Source organism: Oncorhynchus gorbuscha, linkage group LG01 (assembly GCF_021184085.1).
Source record: "Oncorhynchus gorbuscha isolate QuinsamMale2020 ecotype Even-year linkage group LG01, OgorEven_v1.0, whole genome shotgun sequence".
Taxonomy (NCBI): Eukaryota; Metazoa; Chordata; class Actinopteri; order Salmoniformes; family Salmonidae; genus Oncorhynchus; species Oncorhynchus gorbuscha.
Window position 1 is genome coordinate 118,035,328 of NC_060173.1, and position 15,601 is coordinate 118,050,928.

General features: G+C 44.6%; 1 protein-coding gene across 5 annotated transcripts in view; it reads right to left on the reverse strand.

Annotated features, from left to right (window-relative positions):
• Positions 1-10,728: 10,728 nt before the first annotated feature.
• mpp4a (MAGUK p55 scaffold protein 4a) overlaps positions 10,729-15,601 on the reverse strand; it is an 89,433-nt gene continuing 84,560 nt past the window's right edge. For all 5 annotated transcript variants that reach the window (XM_046346651.1, XM_046346560.1, XM_046346482.1 and 2 more), the window contains 2 exons: positions 14,175-14,309; positions 10,729-10,919 (listed from right to left, as the gene is read on the reverse strand). In XM_046346651.1, the coding sequence (XP_046202607.1) occupies positions 10,734-10,919; positions 14,175-14,309 (321 nt within the window). In that variant the 3' untranslated portion in view covers positions 10,729-10,733. The remainder of the gene's footprint in view (positions 10,920-14,174; positions 14,310-15,601) is intronic.

Here is a 15,601-nt window from a genome sequence, read left to right on the forward strand (position 1 = left end):
TCAATACCCTGCATGTGTATTTTAATGAACGTTTGAGTTTTAACTAATACTATTAGCATTTAGCGTAGCGCATTTGCATTTCCAGAGCTCTAGATGGGACGCCTGCGTGCCAGGTAGGAGCAAGAGGTTAACGTCTGTTTTTACCGCCTGTGACTTACCACCAGTGACTTACCACCTGTGACTTATCGTCTGTTCTTACCACCAGTGACTTACCGCCTGTGACTTAACGTCTGTTCTTACCGCCTGTGACTTACCGCCTGTGACTTACCGTCTGTTCTTACCGCCTGTGACTTAACATCTGTTCTTACCGCCTGTGACTTATCTGTTCTTACCACCTGTGACTTACTGCCTGTGACTTACCGCCTGTGACTTACCACCAGTGACTTACCGCCTGTGACTTAACGTCTGTTCTTACCACCAGTGACTTACCGCCTGTGACTTAACATCTGTTCTTACCGCCAGTGACTTACCGCCTGTGACTTAACATCTGTTCTTACCGCCTGTGACTTAACATCTGTTCTTACCGCCAGTGACTTACCGCCTGTGACTTAACATCTGTTCTTATCGCCTGTGACTTACCGCCTGTGACTTAACATCTGTTCTTACCGCCTGTGACTTACCGCCTGTGACTTAACATCTGTTCTTACCTCCAGTGACTTACCACCTGTGACTTACCGCCTGTGACTTACCGCCTGTGACTTATCATCTGTTCTTACCGCCTGTGACTTACCGCCTGTGACTTACCGCCTGTGACTTATCATCTGTTCTTACCGCCTGTGACTTACCGCCTGTGACTTACCGCCTGTGACTTAACATCTGTTCTTACCGCCTGTGACTTAACATCTGTTCTTACCGCCTGTGACTTATCTGTTCTTACCACCTGTGACTTACCGCCTGTGACTTATCATCTGTTCTTACCACCTGTGACTTACCGCCTGTGACTTAACGTCTGTTCTTACCGCCTGTGACTTACCGCCTGTGACTTTCCGCCTGTGACTTAACGTCTGTTCTTACCACCAGTGACTTACCGCCAGTGACTTACCGCCTGTGACTTAACATCTGTTCTTACCGCCTGTGACTTACCGCCTGTGACTTAACATCTGTTCTTACCGCCTGTGACTTACCGCCTGTGACTTAACATCTGTTCTTACCGCCTGTGACTTACCGCCTGTGGCTTATCATCTGTTCTTACCGCCTGTGACTTAACATCTGTTCTTACCGCCTGTGACTTACCGCCTGTGACTGTGACTTAACGTCTGTTCTTACCACCAGTGACTTACCGCCAGTGACTTACCGCCTGTGACTTAACATCTGTTCTTACCGCCTGTGACTTACCGCCTGTGACTTAACATCTGTTCTTACCGCCTGTGACTTACCGCCTGTGACTTAACATCTGTTCTTACCACCAGTGACTTACCGCCTGTGACTTAACATCTGTTCTTACCACCAGTGACTTACCGCCTGTGACTTAACATCTGTTCTTACCGCCTGTGACTTAACATCTGTTCTTACCACCAGTGACTTAACATCTGTTCTTACAGCCTGTGACTTAACATCTGTTCTTACAGCCTGTGACTTAACATCTGTTCTTACAGCCTGTGACTTATCATCTGTTCTTACCACCAGTGACTTACCGCCTGTGACTTATCAAATAAAATAAAATAAAATCAAATTGTATTTGTCACATACACATGGTTAGCAGATGTTAATGCGAGTGTAGCGAAATGCTTGTGCTTCTAGTTCCGACAATGCAGTGATAACCAACAAGTAATCTAACTAACAATTCCAAAACTACTGTCTTATACACAGTGTAAGGGGATAAGGAACATGTACATAAGGATATATGAATGAGTGATGGTACAGAGCAGCATACAGTAGATGGTATCGAGTACAGTATATACATATGAGGTGAGTATGTAGACAAAGTAAACAAAGTGGCATAGTTAAAGTGGCTAGTGATACATGTATTACATAAGGATGCAGTCGATGATGTAGAGTACAGTATATACATATGCATATGAGATGAATAATGTAGGGTAAGTAACATTATATAAGGTAGCATTGTTTAAAGTGGCTAGTGATATATTTACATCATTTCCCATCAATTCCCATTATTAAAGTGGCTGGAGTTGGGTCAGTGTCAATGACAGTGTGTTGGCAACAGCCACTCAATGTTAGTGGTGGCTATTTAACAGTCTGATGGCCTTGAGATAGAAGCTGTTTTTCAGTCTCTCGGTCCCAGCTTTGATGCACCTGTACTGACCTCGCCTTCTGGATGATAGCGGGGTGAACAGGCAGTGGCTCGGGTGGTTGATGTCCTTGATGATCTTTATGGCCTTCCTGTAACATCGGGTGGTGTAGGTGTCCTGGAGGGCAGGTAGTTTGCCCCCGGTGATGCGTTGTGCAGACCTCACTACCCTCTGGAGAGCCTTACGGTTGAGAGCGGAGCAGTTGCAGTACCAGGCGGTGATACAGCCCGCCAGGATGCTCTCGATTGTGCATCTGTAGAAGTTTGTGAGTGCTTTTGGTGACAAGCCGAATTTCTTCAACCTCCTGAGGTTGAAGAGGCGCTGCTGCGCCTTCTTCACGACGCTGTCAGTGTGAGTGGACCAATTCAGTTTGTCTGTGATGTGTATGCCGAGGAACTTAAAACTTGCTACCCTCTCCACTACTGTTCCATCGATGTGGATAGGGGGGTGTTCCCTCTGCTGTTTCCTGAAGTCCACAATCATCTCCTTAGTTTTGTTGACGTTGAGTGTGAGGTTATTTTCCTGACACCACACTCCGAGGGCCCTCACCTCCTCCCTGTAGGCCGTCTCGTCGTTGTTGGTAATCAAGCCTACCACTGTTGTGTCGTCCGCAAACTTGATGATTGAGTTGGAGGCGTGCGTGGCCACGCAGTCGTGGGTGAACAGGGAGTACAGGAGAGGGCTCAGAACGCACCCTTGTGGGGCCCCCGTGTTGAGGATCAGCGGGGAGGAGATGTTGTTGCCTACCCTCACCACCTGGGGGCGGCCCGTCAGGAAGTCCAGTACCCAGTTGCACAGGGCGGGGTCGAGACCCAGGGTCTCGAGCTTGATGACGAGCTTGGAGGGTACTATGGTGTTGAATGCCGAGCTGTAGTCGATGAACAGCATCAGGTATTCCTCTTGTCCAGGTGGGTTAGGGCAGTGTGCAGTGTGGTTGAGATTGCGTCGTCTGTGGACCTATTTGGGCGGTAAGCAAATTGGAGTGGGTCTAGGGTGTCAGGTAGGGTGGAGGTGATATGGTCCTTGACTAGGCTCTCAAAGCACTTCATGATGACGGAAGTGAGTGCTACGGGGCGGTAGTCATTTAGCTCAGTTACCTTAGCTTTCTTGGGAACAGGAACAATGGTGGCCCTCTTGAAGCATGTGGGAACAGCAGACTGGTATAGGGATTGATTGAATATGTCCGTAAACACACCGGCCAGCTGGTTTGCGCATGCTCTGAGGGCGCGGCTGGGGATGCCGTCTGGGCCTGCAGCCTTGCGAGGGTTAACACGTTTAAATGTCTTACTCACCTCGGCTGTAGTGAAGGAGAGACCGCATGTTTTTGCTGCAGGCCGTGTCAGTGGCACTGTATTGTCCTCAAAGCGGGCAAAAAAGTTATTTAGTCTGCCTGGGAGCAAGACATCCTGGTCCGTGACTGGGCTGGGTTTCTTCTTGTAGTCCGTGATTGACTGTAGACCCTGCCACATGCCTCTTGTGTCTGAGCCGTTGAATTGAGATTCCACTTTGTCTCTGTACTGACGCTTAGCTTGTTTAATAGCCTTGCGGAGGGAATAGCTGCATTGTTTATATTCGGTCATGTTACCAGACACCTTGCCCTGATTAAAAGCAGTGGTTCGCGCTTTCAGTTTCACGCGAATGCTGCCATCAATCCACGGTTTCTAGTTAGGGAATGTTTTTATCGTTGCTATGGGAACGACATCTTCAACGCACGTTCTAATGAACTCGCACACCGAATCAGCGTATTCGTCAATATTTTTATCTGACGCAATACGAAACATGTCCCAGTCCACGTGATGGAAGCAGTCTTGGAGTGTGGAATCAGCTTGGTCGGACCAGCGTTGGACAGACCTCAGCGTGGGAGCCTCTTGTTTAAGTTTCTGCCTGTAGGCAGGGATCAACAAAATGGAGTCATGGTCAGCTTTTCCGAAAGGGGGGCGGGGCAGCAGGGCCTTATATGCGTCGCGGAAGTTAGAGTAACAATGATCCAAGGTTTTACCACCCCTGGTTGCGCAATCGATATGCTAATAAAATTTAGGGAGTCTTGTTTTCAGATTAGCTTTGTTAAAATCCCCAGCTACAATGAATGCAGCCTCCGGATAAATGGTTTCCAGTTTGCAAATAGTTAAATAAAGTTCGTTCAGAGCCATCGATGTGTCTGCTTGGGGGGGGGGATGTATACAGCTGTGATTATAATCGAAGAGAATTCTCTTGGTAGATAAACGTCTGTTCTTACCGCCTGTGACTTACCGCCTGTGACTTACCGCCTGTTACTTACCACCTGTGACTTACCGCCTGTTCTCTCCCCATTCTCTCCCCAGGCTCAGGGCCTGGCTGAGGATATAAAGGTTAAGTCCCAAAAGGCACCTTTTCTTCCTGTACAGTGTACTACAGGGAACATGGTTCCATAGGTCTGCCTACCTCAGTAGTCGGTGGGGGAGGGCAGCTCTGAGCCCCAGCTGGGGATACTGCTGCCTAATCCTGGTTAAATCCTCACAGGAGAGGATTACTGCTGAGGCATCTGAGGCAGAGATCACACTGACTACAGGTCTGGTGATGCAGAAGGGTTCGCCTGGTCCATGGATCTGTTGTTGCTGTGTTGCCAACTCCTGTGGTCATTGTCACGTGTGGGATTGTGAACAGGAAAAGTAGGATAGGGGAGAATCACAGACTGCCTTGTCTGAGTTGCCTGGTAATAGCAGCCCGACATGGTCATCACCGTCCTCTGGTCTCTTCTTCCCAAGACCGCATCACCTCATTCTGTTTCAACAGAAGACTTTAGTCTTGTGTCACATTCTCTTTTTTTATACACCGTAACCATAGCAACTGAAAAAGACAACGTTTCGATGACGTTTAATGAATACATTAATACATGTAATATGTAATACATTTTTTAAAAAGACACTCAAATAGAAACGTACATTTTGATAATAAACTACATGGACAGATATTCTGCACAAGATTAGCAGTACATTACATTCTCATGTCTGAAACTCAGTAGGAGTCAGGTTTTTCCAGTTTATCAAACTAGTCGCTTCAAACAAGTACTATGAAAGAAAACACCACATAACACAGTCTGTGGGCGTGTCCTCAACGCCAACCGGATCATCATAGGGTTCTGACCAATAGTATTGCATTTTTATAAACATTGGAGTCATTTTGAGATGTAAAATCTATTTTACAAGAGAGCCCTGTATACATTACAATAAAAACAGATGCAGGTCGTCCACACATTTCTTTGGTAGATAAAGCATACATATATATATATATATATATATATATATATATATATATATATATATATATATATATATATATATATATATATATATATATATATATATATATATATATATACATACAGTGGGGCAAAAAAGTATTTAGTCAGCCACCAATTGTGCAAGTTCTCCCACTTAAAAAGATGAGAGAGGCCTGTAATGTTCATCATAGGTACATGTAGTGTTCAATGACATCCAGGGATATGGTGCAACAAAAATGTTTATTCTTCTTATATCTAACAAATAAATGATTCTTCAATCAACTTAAAGCATAGAATACTTTATATGGAAAATACATATTATGACCTGTCTGTATGTCTGTATGTCTGTATGGTCAAAAAACTATACCGCTCCCGCATCTAGCAAGGACTCTCCCCTCCCGAAGGCCCAACTTCCTGCCTTTATCTGAACACACTTACCACAATACAATGAACAGGCGAGAGGGGGGGCCAAAAACTAAGTTACACTAACAACAAATTAATATATATCAATCAGGTAAATATAAATCATAAAGGTACGTACCTAGTATTTCATCATTTACATTAATATTTAATATATTTACACAAATATACATGGAGCTCCATATGTTCGGTCTTTTATACAGATATGTCCAAATCGGCTCTAACAGTAATTTAATGTAATTTTCATCATAGGTACACTTCAACTATGACAGACAAAATGAGAAGAAAAACAATCCAGAAAATCACATTGTAGGATTTTTAATGAATTTATTTGCAAATTATGGTGGGAAATAAGTATTTGGCCCACTGTATGTGTGTATAAAACTATATTATTATTATTATATATATTATATAATTCAGCACACAATAACTAAATAAACATATTTAATTAAATCAATCCCATTCAACTACAGAGATCCTGAATCAATAATGTAAACTGCCTGAGTTGGCACATCTAACTACAGTGAACTCTGCAGATTATCCCATAAATTTGGGGCAAAAAAATACAAAAACGCAGATTTTTCCCAAATCTGTGGAGACTGGAAGGGATCTCTAGTGTTGTCCATTCTTGAGAACGAGTTTGGTAACTTATGATTCTTATCTTAGTTAATGATGTAACATCTATACATTCATGTACATACTACCTCAACTGGGCCGACCAACCAGTGCCCCTGCACAGTGGCTAACTGGGCTATCTGCATTGTGTCCCACCACCCACCAACCCCTCTTTTACACTACTGCTACTCTCTGTTCATCATTTATGCATAGTCACTTTAACCATATCTACATGTACCTACTACCTCAATCAGCCTGACTAAACGGTGTCTGTATAGCCTCTCTACTGTATATAGCCTCTCTACTGTATATAGCCTCTCTACTGTATAGCCTCTCTACTGTATATAGCCTCTCTACTGTATGTAGCCTCGCTACTGTATATAGCCTCTACTGTATATAGCCTCTCTACTGTATATAGCCTCTCTACTGTATATAGCCTCTCTACTGTATATAGCCTCTACTGTATACAGCCTCTCTACTGTATATAACCTCTCTACTGTATATAGCCTCGCTACTGTATATAGCCTCGCTACTGTATATAGCCCCTCTACTGTATATAGCCTCTCTACTGTATATAGACTCTCTACTGTATATAGCCTCTCTACTGTATATAGCCTCTCTACTGTATATAGCCTCTCTACTGTATATAGCCTCTCTACTGTATATAGCCCCTCTACTGTATATAGCCTCTACTGTATATAGCCTCTCTACAGTATAGAGCCTCTCTACTGTATATAGCCCCTCTACTGTATATAGCCTCTCTACTGTATAGAGCCACTCTACTGTATAGAGCCCCTCTACTGTATATAGCCTCTCTACTGTATAGAGCCCCTCTACTGTATAGAGCCCCTCTACTGTATATAGCCCCTCTACTGTATATAACCCCTCTACTGTATATAGCCCCTCTACTGTATATAACCTCTCTACTGTATATAGCCTCTCTACTGTATAGAGCCTCTCTACTGTATATAGCCTCTCTACTGTATATAGCCTCTACTGTATATAGCCTCTCTACTGTATATATTTCACTGTAAGGTCTCTACTGTCAGCATTTATAGCCTACACCTGTTGTATTCTATTTCACTGTGAGGTCTATATATTTCACTGTAAGGTCTACTACACCTGTTGTGTTCAGCATTTCACTGTAAGGTCTACTACACCTGTTGTATTCAGCCCGTGACAAATAAACTTTGATTTGATACATTTAGAGGGAGTTTCTGTGAGATTGCAAATTGTTTAAAAAAATGTAAATATTTTTTGTAAATAATTGTAAATCAATTTTGTAAATTGATTGTAAATAAATTAAAGAGAATGCATCTATCAGATCGATTCAAGTCGATTTCGTCCTTTACGTTTGGAAGAGTAGGCTTTCCAATCAGCTGGGTCAAATTTAGATTAGTAGAAAAATCATTTTAACACTCAGCATCCTGCAAGGTTAAAATCTCCAACTGGGGTAGTAAAAAAGGCAAATAAATCAGAGAGTTCATTTAGTACAGCCAACTGAAGTCTTAAAGCCAACAATTCAAATTGTTTAGGACTGGAGGTACAAATGACAGCAATAGCAGAGCCCACCGTAGACCCCGGTGAAACAGAGCCCACCATTGTTATTTTCTAGGTGTTATTTCTGCCCTCCTCCTCCCCCTCTTCCTCCTCCTCTCCCTCTTCTTCATCTCCTGCCCTCCTCAACCCTCTCCTCTCCTAACCTCCTCCACCTCCTCTCCTGCCCTCTCCCCTCCTGCCCTAGCATTCTTCCTCCTCTCCTGCCCTCTCTCCGACTGCCCTCTCCCTCTCCTGCCCTCCCCCTCCTCCTATCCTGCCCTCCTTCCCCTCTCCTCCTCCTCCTCCTCTCCTGCCCTCCCCCATTCCCCTCTCCTCCACCTCTCCTGCCTTCCCCCTCCTCCTCTCCTCCCCATCCACCTCCTCCTCTCCTGCCCTCCTCCTCCTGTCCTGCCCTCCCCCATTCCCATCTCTTCCTTCTCTCCTGCCCTCCCCCTCCTCCTCTCCTCCCCATCCACCTCCTCCTCTCCTGCCCTCCCCCTTCTCCCCCTAGATGTTATTTCTGCCCTGTTGGACCAAGAAACACAAGAATTTCACTGCAAATCTGTGTGCGCCGACCAATAAACTTGGATTTTATTTGAAATACACATCACCTGAGAAATACATCATACTGAGTATTAGGTGAATCCATGACAGTCACAGATTTAGAGGAGTCCCCAGGACATAAACTGATTGTTTGTAGATATAAAGAGAGATGTCTCTGTGTGTCTCTCTCTCTCATATATATATATATATATATATACACTGCTCAAAAAAATAAAGGGAACACTAAAATAACACATCCTATATCTGAATGAATGAAATATTCTTATTAAATACTTTTTTCTTTACATAGTTGAATAGTTGAATGTGCTGACAACAAAATCACACAAACATTATCAATGGAAATCAAATTTATCAACCCATGGAGGTCTGGATTTGGAGTCACACTCAAAATTAAAGTGGAAAAACACACTACAGGCTGATCCAACTTTTATGTCCTTAAAACAAGTCAAAATGAGGCTCAGTAGTGTGTGTGGCCTCCACGTGCCTGTATGACCTCCTTAAGAGTATTTAACCAATCAAAATATATTTTAGATTCTTCAAAGTAGTCACTCTTTGCCTTGATGACAGCTTTGCACACTTGGGATTCTGTCCAATTTTTGTAGAAAATAGTAAACAAAGAAAAACCCTTGAATGAGCAGCTGTGTCCAAACATTTGACTGGTACTGTGTGTATATATATATATATGTGTATGTATGAAAACATATATATTTGTTTTATTGTCACATACATCTCAGGTACAATACAAATATACAGTACATAAAGGCACCTTCTAACTATACTGGACTCTACTTTCCAGTTTTAATGTCAACATTCAATGTATCGTTGGCTGTCTCTCCCTCCTAGTTGGTCTGAAACGTTCAACAACGCCTGTATATATATATATACTCTATATCCCCCATCTCCTCTCTCTGTATATATATATATATACTCGATATCCCCCATCTCCTCTCTCTGTATATATATATATATACTCTATATCCCCATCTCCTCTCTCTGTATATATATATATATATATACTCTATATCCCCCATCTCCTCTCTCTGTATATATATATATATATACTCTATATCCCCCATCTCCTCTCTCTGTATATACTGTATCTCCCTAGTTGGTCTATATCCCCATCGCTCTGTATATATATATATATACTCTATATCCCCCATCTCCTCTCTCTGTATATATATCTCTACTCCTAGTTGGTCTGAAATCGTTCTCTCTCTGTATATATATATATACTCTATATCCCCCATCTCCTCTCTCTGTATATACTGTCTCTCCCTCCTAGTTGGTCTGAAACGTTCAACAACGCCTGTATATATATATATATACTCTATATCCCCCATCTCCTCTCTCTGTATATACTGTATATCCCTCATCTCCTCTCTCTCTGTGTATATATATATCTCCCTCCTATATGGTCTGTAAACCTCAACAACGCTCTGAATATATATATATATCCCTCATCTCCTCTCTCTGAATATATATATATATCCCTCCCTCCTAGTTGGTCTGAAATATATATATATATCCCTCACCCCTCTCTCTGAATATATATATCCCCCATCCCCTCTCTCTGTATATACTGTATATCCCTCATCCCCTCTCTCTCTGTGTATATATATATATACTGTATATCCTGTATATCCCTCAACCCCTCTCTCTGAATATATATATATATCCCTCACCCCCTCTCTCTGAATATATATATATATATATATCCCTCAATATATATCTCTGAATATATATATATATCCCTCACCCCCTCTCTCTGAATATATATATATCCCTCACCCCCTCTCTCTGAATATACATATATATCTATATATCCAGTATATCCCTCATCCCCTCTCTCCCAATCCAAGTCATGCAGCAGGGATCCACTGTAGTTCCTTCTGGGCCATCCCTCCATCTCCTCTTCCTCTCCTCTTCCTCTCCTCTCCTCTCCTGCCCTCCCCCTCCTCTCTTGCCCTCCCCCTCCTCTTCTCTCCTGCTTTACCCCTTCCTTCCTCTCCTGCCCTCCCCTCCTCCCTCTCCCCCTCCTCCCTCTCCTCCTCCTCTCCTGCCCTCCCCTCCTCCCTCTCCTTTCTCTAGTCCTCAGTACTGAGCCATGCGGCAGGTATCCAATGTGGTCCCTCCTGAGCCAGCTGTATGGTATTGAACAGCTTCATACAGGCATCCTGCAGCTCCTCGTTGACTATGACGCGGTCAAAGTACTGACCGTACTTCCCCTCCATGAACCTGGCAGCATCCTCCATCTCCTCAAAGTCAACATCCTGAGGGGAAGGAGGAAGAGGGGTGGGGGAAGGAGATGCCAGGGAGGAGGAGGGGCCAGGGAGGTGTGGAGGAGGAGCCATGGAGGAGCAGAGAAGGGGCCAGGGAGGAGCAGAGGAGGGGCCAGAGAGGAGCGGAGGAGGGGCCAGGGAGGAGCAGAGGAGGGGCCAGGGAGGAGCGGAGGAGGAGCCATGGAGGAGCAGAGAAGGGGCCAGGGAAGGGGAAGGGGAGGGGCCAGAGAGGAGCGGAGGAGGAGCCATGGAGGAGCAGAGAAGGGGCCAGGGAGGAGCAGAGGAGGGGCCAGAGAGGAGCGGAGGAGGGGCCAGGGAGGAGCGGAGGAGGGGCCAGGGAGGAGCCAGACAGCATTATAAAAACAGAGGAACTCAAGCGTGTCTGACAAGACAGAATATGAGCAGGCGGGTCAGTATAGTATACTATAGTATATTTGAACGCATCAACATCAAATATATACACTGAGTGTACAAACCATTAAGAAAACCTTCCTGAGTCTATGTCATGGAAAGAGCAGGGGGTCCATAATGTTTTATCTATAGGGATGTGCATCTGGGCTCCGATACGATACAGGGACGATACGATTCATGGGGAGTTTGATTAGAGAACGAATCGATTCGAATCGGTTCGATGCGATACGATTCAATGCAATAACATTTGTTGCATAAACACATTAATCTTCCATTCTAAATTAAAACCTGCCACTAATGGAGATCATCAGCCGGACCTCTCTGAGCCCGGACCTCTCTGAGCCGGGCCTCTCTGAGCCGGGCCTCTCTGAGCTGGTCCTCTCTGAGCCGGGCCTCTCTGAGCCGGACCTGTCTGAACCGGGCCTCTCTGAGCTGGGCCTCTCTGAGCTTAATCTGTCTGAGCTGGGCCTCTCTGAACTGGGCCTCTGTGAGCTGGGCCTCTCTGAGCCGGACCTGTCTGAGCCTGACCTGTCTGAGCAGGACGTCTCTGAGCCGGACCTCTCTGAGCCGGACCTGTCTGAGCCGGGCCTCTCTGAGCCGGACCCGTCTGAGCCGGGCCTCTCTGAGCCGGGCCTCTCTGAGCTTAATCTGTCTGAACTGGGCCTCTCTGAGCTGGGCCTCTCTGAGCTGGTCCTCTCTGAGCTTAATCTGTCTGAGCCAGGCCTCTGTGAGCTGGGCCTCTCTGAGCTTAATCTGTCTGAGCTGGGCCTCTCTGAGTTGGGCCTCTCTGAGCTTAATCTGTCCGAGCTGGGCCTCTCTGAGCTTAATCTGTCTGAGCTGGACCTCTCTGAGCCGGACCTGTCTGAGCCGGACCTGTCTGAGCCGGGCCTCTCTGAGCCGGACCTCTCTGAGCCGGGCCTCTCTGAGCTTAATCTGTCTGAGCCGGACCTCTCTGAGCCGGACCTGTCTGAGCCGGGCCTCTCTGAGCCGGACCTCTCTGAGCCGGACCTCTCTGAGCCGGACCTGTCTGAGCCGGGCCTCTCTGAGCTTAATCACTCTGAGCTGGGCCTCTCTGAGCTGAATCTGTCTGTCTATGTTTGTCTACCACTACCACTATCAGATTAGAGCCATAAAGGACACTAGACATCTACCACCCCACTACCACTATCAGATTAGAGCCATAAAGGAGACTAGACATCTACCACCCCACTACCACTATCAGATTAGAGCCATAAAGGACACTAGACATCTACCACCCCACTACCACTATCAGATTAGAGCCATAAAGGACACTAGACATCTACCACCCCACTACCACTATCAGATTAGAGCCATAAAGGAGACTAGACATCTACCACCCCACTACCACTATCAGATTAGGCAATGTAGCCTATGTGGTTTTGTCCCCACAACGTTGAAATCACCATCACTAATGAACTTGTCATTTTTGCAGATGAAGTGTTTCAGTTAGTATTGTATCAATATGTCTGCGGATTAGCTATGACATAGCCTGTGAATTTATACTGTAGCACAACTTTGGTTTTTACCCCCATCTCAAAATCAAATGATTTTGACTATTTGGGAGTTTTTAGTGAGTTTTATTTTTCTCCGCCTGCTTTGGCCATGCAGTGCGCCTCGCAAAGTGATTGCTTGTCCACGTTATGAAATTATCAACTTTACCCTGTATATCTAAAAAAAAACGACTATATACACTGATTGTTTATCGGAAAATGACCACGACTAGTTCGGATGGTGAACCTGGGCAATCAAAAATATATATATATTGAAAACCCCATTCAGTAGGTTTCAACCAGATGAAAGTTGTCTCAGATTTATTTTATTCTGGTAAAAACACACAATAACCAATTACATAGGTTTGTCACTCAACTAATAAAGCCTTATATCACGCAAGACATTTGAGGATTTCAATGCTGAAGGTGCTGCGAGATCAGGACCACGTTGCCTTCCATGACCTGATGTTGGTCAGCGAGCCGAAGCTGGGCAGTTTAACCTCTTCAACCTATGGGGGCGCTATGTCATTATGGCCCGCAGTTTAACCTCTTCAGTTATGTCATTATGGCCCGCAGTTTAACCTCTTCAACCTATGGGGGCGCTATGTCATTATGGCCCGCAGTTTAACCTCTTCAACCTATGGGGGCGCTATGTCATTATGGCCCGCAGTTTAACCTCTTCAACCTATGGGGGCGCTATGTCATTATGGCCCGCAGTTTAACCTCTTCAACCTATGGGGGCGCTATGTCATTATGGCCCGCAGTTTAACCTCTTCAACCTATGGGGGCGCTATGTCATTATGGCCCGCAGTTTCAAAACCAAATGGGGGCGCTATGTCATTTCAACCTATGGGGGCGCTATGTCATTATGGCCCGCAGTTTAACCTCTTCAACCTATGGGGGCGCTATGTCATTATGGCCCGCAGTTTAACCTCTTCAACCTATGGGGGCGCTATGTCATTATGGCCCGCAGTTTAACCTCTTCAACCTATGGGGGCGCTATGTCATTATGGCCCGCAGTTTAACTAGGCTACTGATATTGGCTGAATTTTGTTTCAGCAAAATAACTTGTAGATCAATGGATGTCAATACAGTTACCCTGTGTACCCAGTTACACGCGCCACTGAAGGAAAGGACGCGTCGGTTTACACAAAAGATGAGGTATTTTCGGGAAATGGTAGAAAGAAGGTATGAGGAAAACATTTGATTAAATCTGCGATTTGTAACAGTACTATCTTAAATATTTGAATTGCGACCGATGCGTACCGATGAATCTTTACAACCCTAATTATTTAGCCTGACAGTGAAAACACATTCATCTCACTTTAAAAGGTCTGTTGACAACACAGCTGGTGATGACGCGTGCATCCCTCCGTGTCTGTCTCAGTCGTTCTGAACTGGGAGGCTTTATAAAGATGACATAAGGCTTGAACTTCTTATTCCTCACGGACAGGATGCTCTGAAAGACACACATACATTTCAAGTATGTAATGTATACATGAATAAATGGCAATTATATCCAGTTGAAGTTGGACGTTTACACACTTAGGTTGGAGTCACAAACTTGTTTTTCAACCACTCCACAAATTTCTTGTTAACAAACTATAGTTTTGGTAACTCGGTTAGGACATCTACTTTGGGCACGACACAAGTCATTTTTCCAACAATTGTTTACAAACAGATTATTTCACTTATAATTCACTGTATCACAATGCCAGTGGGTGAGAAGTTTACATACACTAAGTTGACTGTGCCTTTAAACAGCTTGGACAATTCCAGAAAATTATGTCATGGCTTTAGAAGCTTCTGATAGGCTAATTGACATCATTTGAGCCTATTGGTGGTGTACTGTCGTAGCAGAATCAGAATTAGTTAGGTAACATTGATAAATAAGATGTTTAATTTACTTCCATAAATATGCTTATGTGGGCAAGTCACTTGGGGACCTGAGAGAGGTCAGGATTGTCTTCATATGTGAGGGTATCTGTTAAACCATGTGAAGGGCTCCACAATGTCTGTACTCCAGTCACAACCTCCTTTTCCCATTGGGGGGGGGGGGGTATGGCCGTGTCTAGAACCATTGTATGTCCCCTCTGATGTTGCCCTTATCTTGACCTAGTATATGACCTAGAGGCTCACTCTCCTCCGTGAGCTTGTCCAGGTGGGGGACATTGGATGAGATAATGTTTTTGCACTATGTTGTACCAAAAACGAGATAACTTCTCTGAGCTAAACTGAACGATCATTTATAGCTAATGCTGTCTGGCTGTGGGATACTCCTCTCTCAAGTAAAAATCTTCCTTTGTGCGGTTTTCCTAAGACCTGTGGTTCGTCATTGTGAGTTGGGAGGGGTGGATCTTTGCTATAAAATATCTCAGTTGCCATTATTCGAGTGGCCATCACAAAGCCACCACCACCAAGCCATCACAAAGCCCTGAACTCAATCCCATAGAAAATTGTGGGCAGAACTGAAAAAGCGTGTGCGAGCAAGGAGGCCTACAAACCTGACTCAGTTACACCAGCACTGTCAGGAGGAATGGGCCAGAATTCACCCAATTTATTGTGGGAAGCTTGTGGAAGGCTATCTGAAACGTTTGCCCCAAGTTAAACAATTTAAAGGCAATGCTACCAAATACTAATTGAGTGTATGTAAACTACTGACCAACTGGGAATGTGATGAAATAAATCAAATCTGAAATAAATAATAAATAATTATCTCTACTATTATTCTGACATTTCACATTCTTAAAA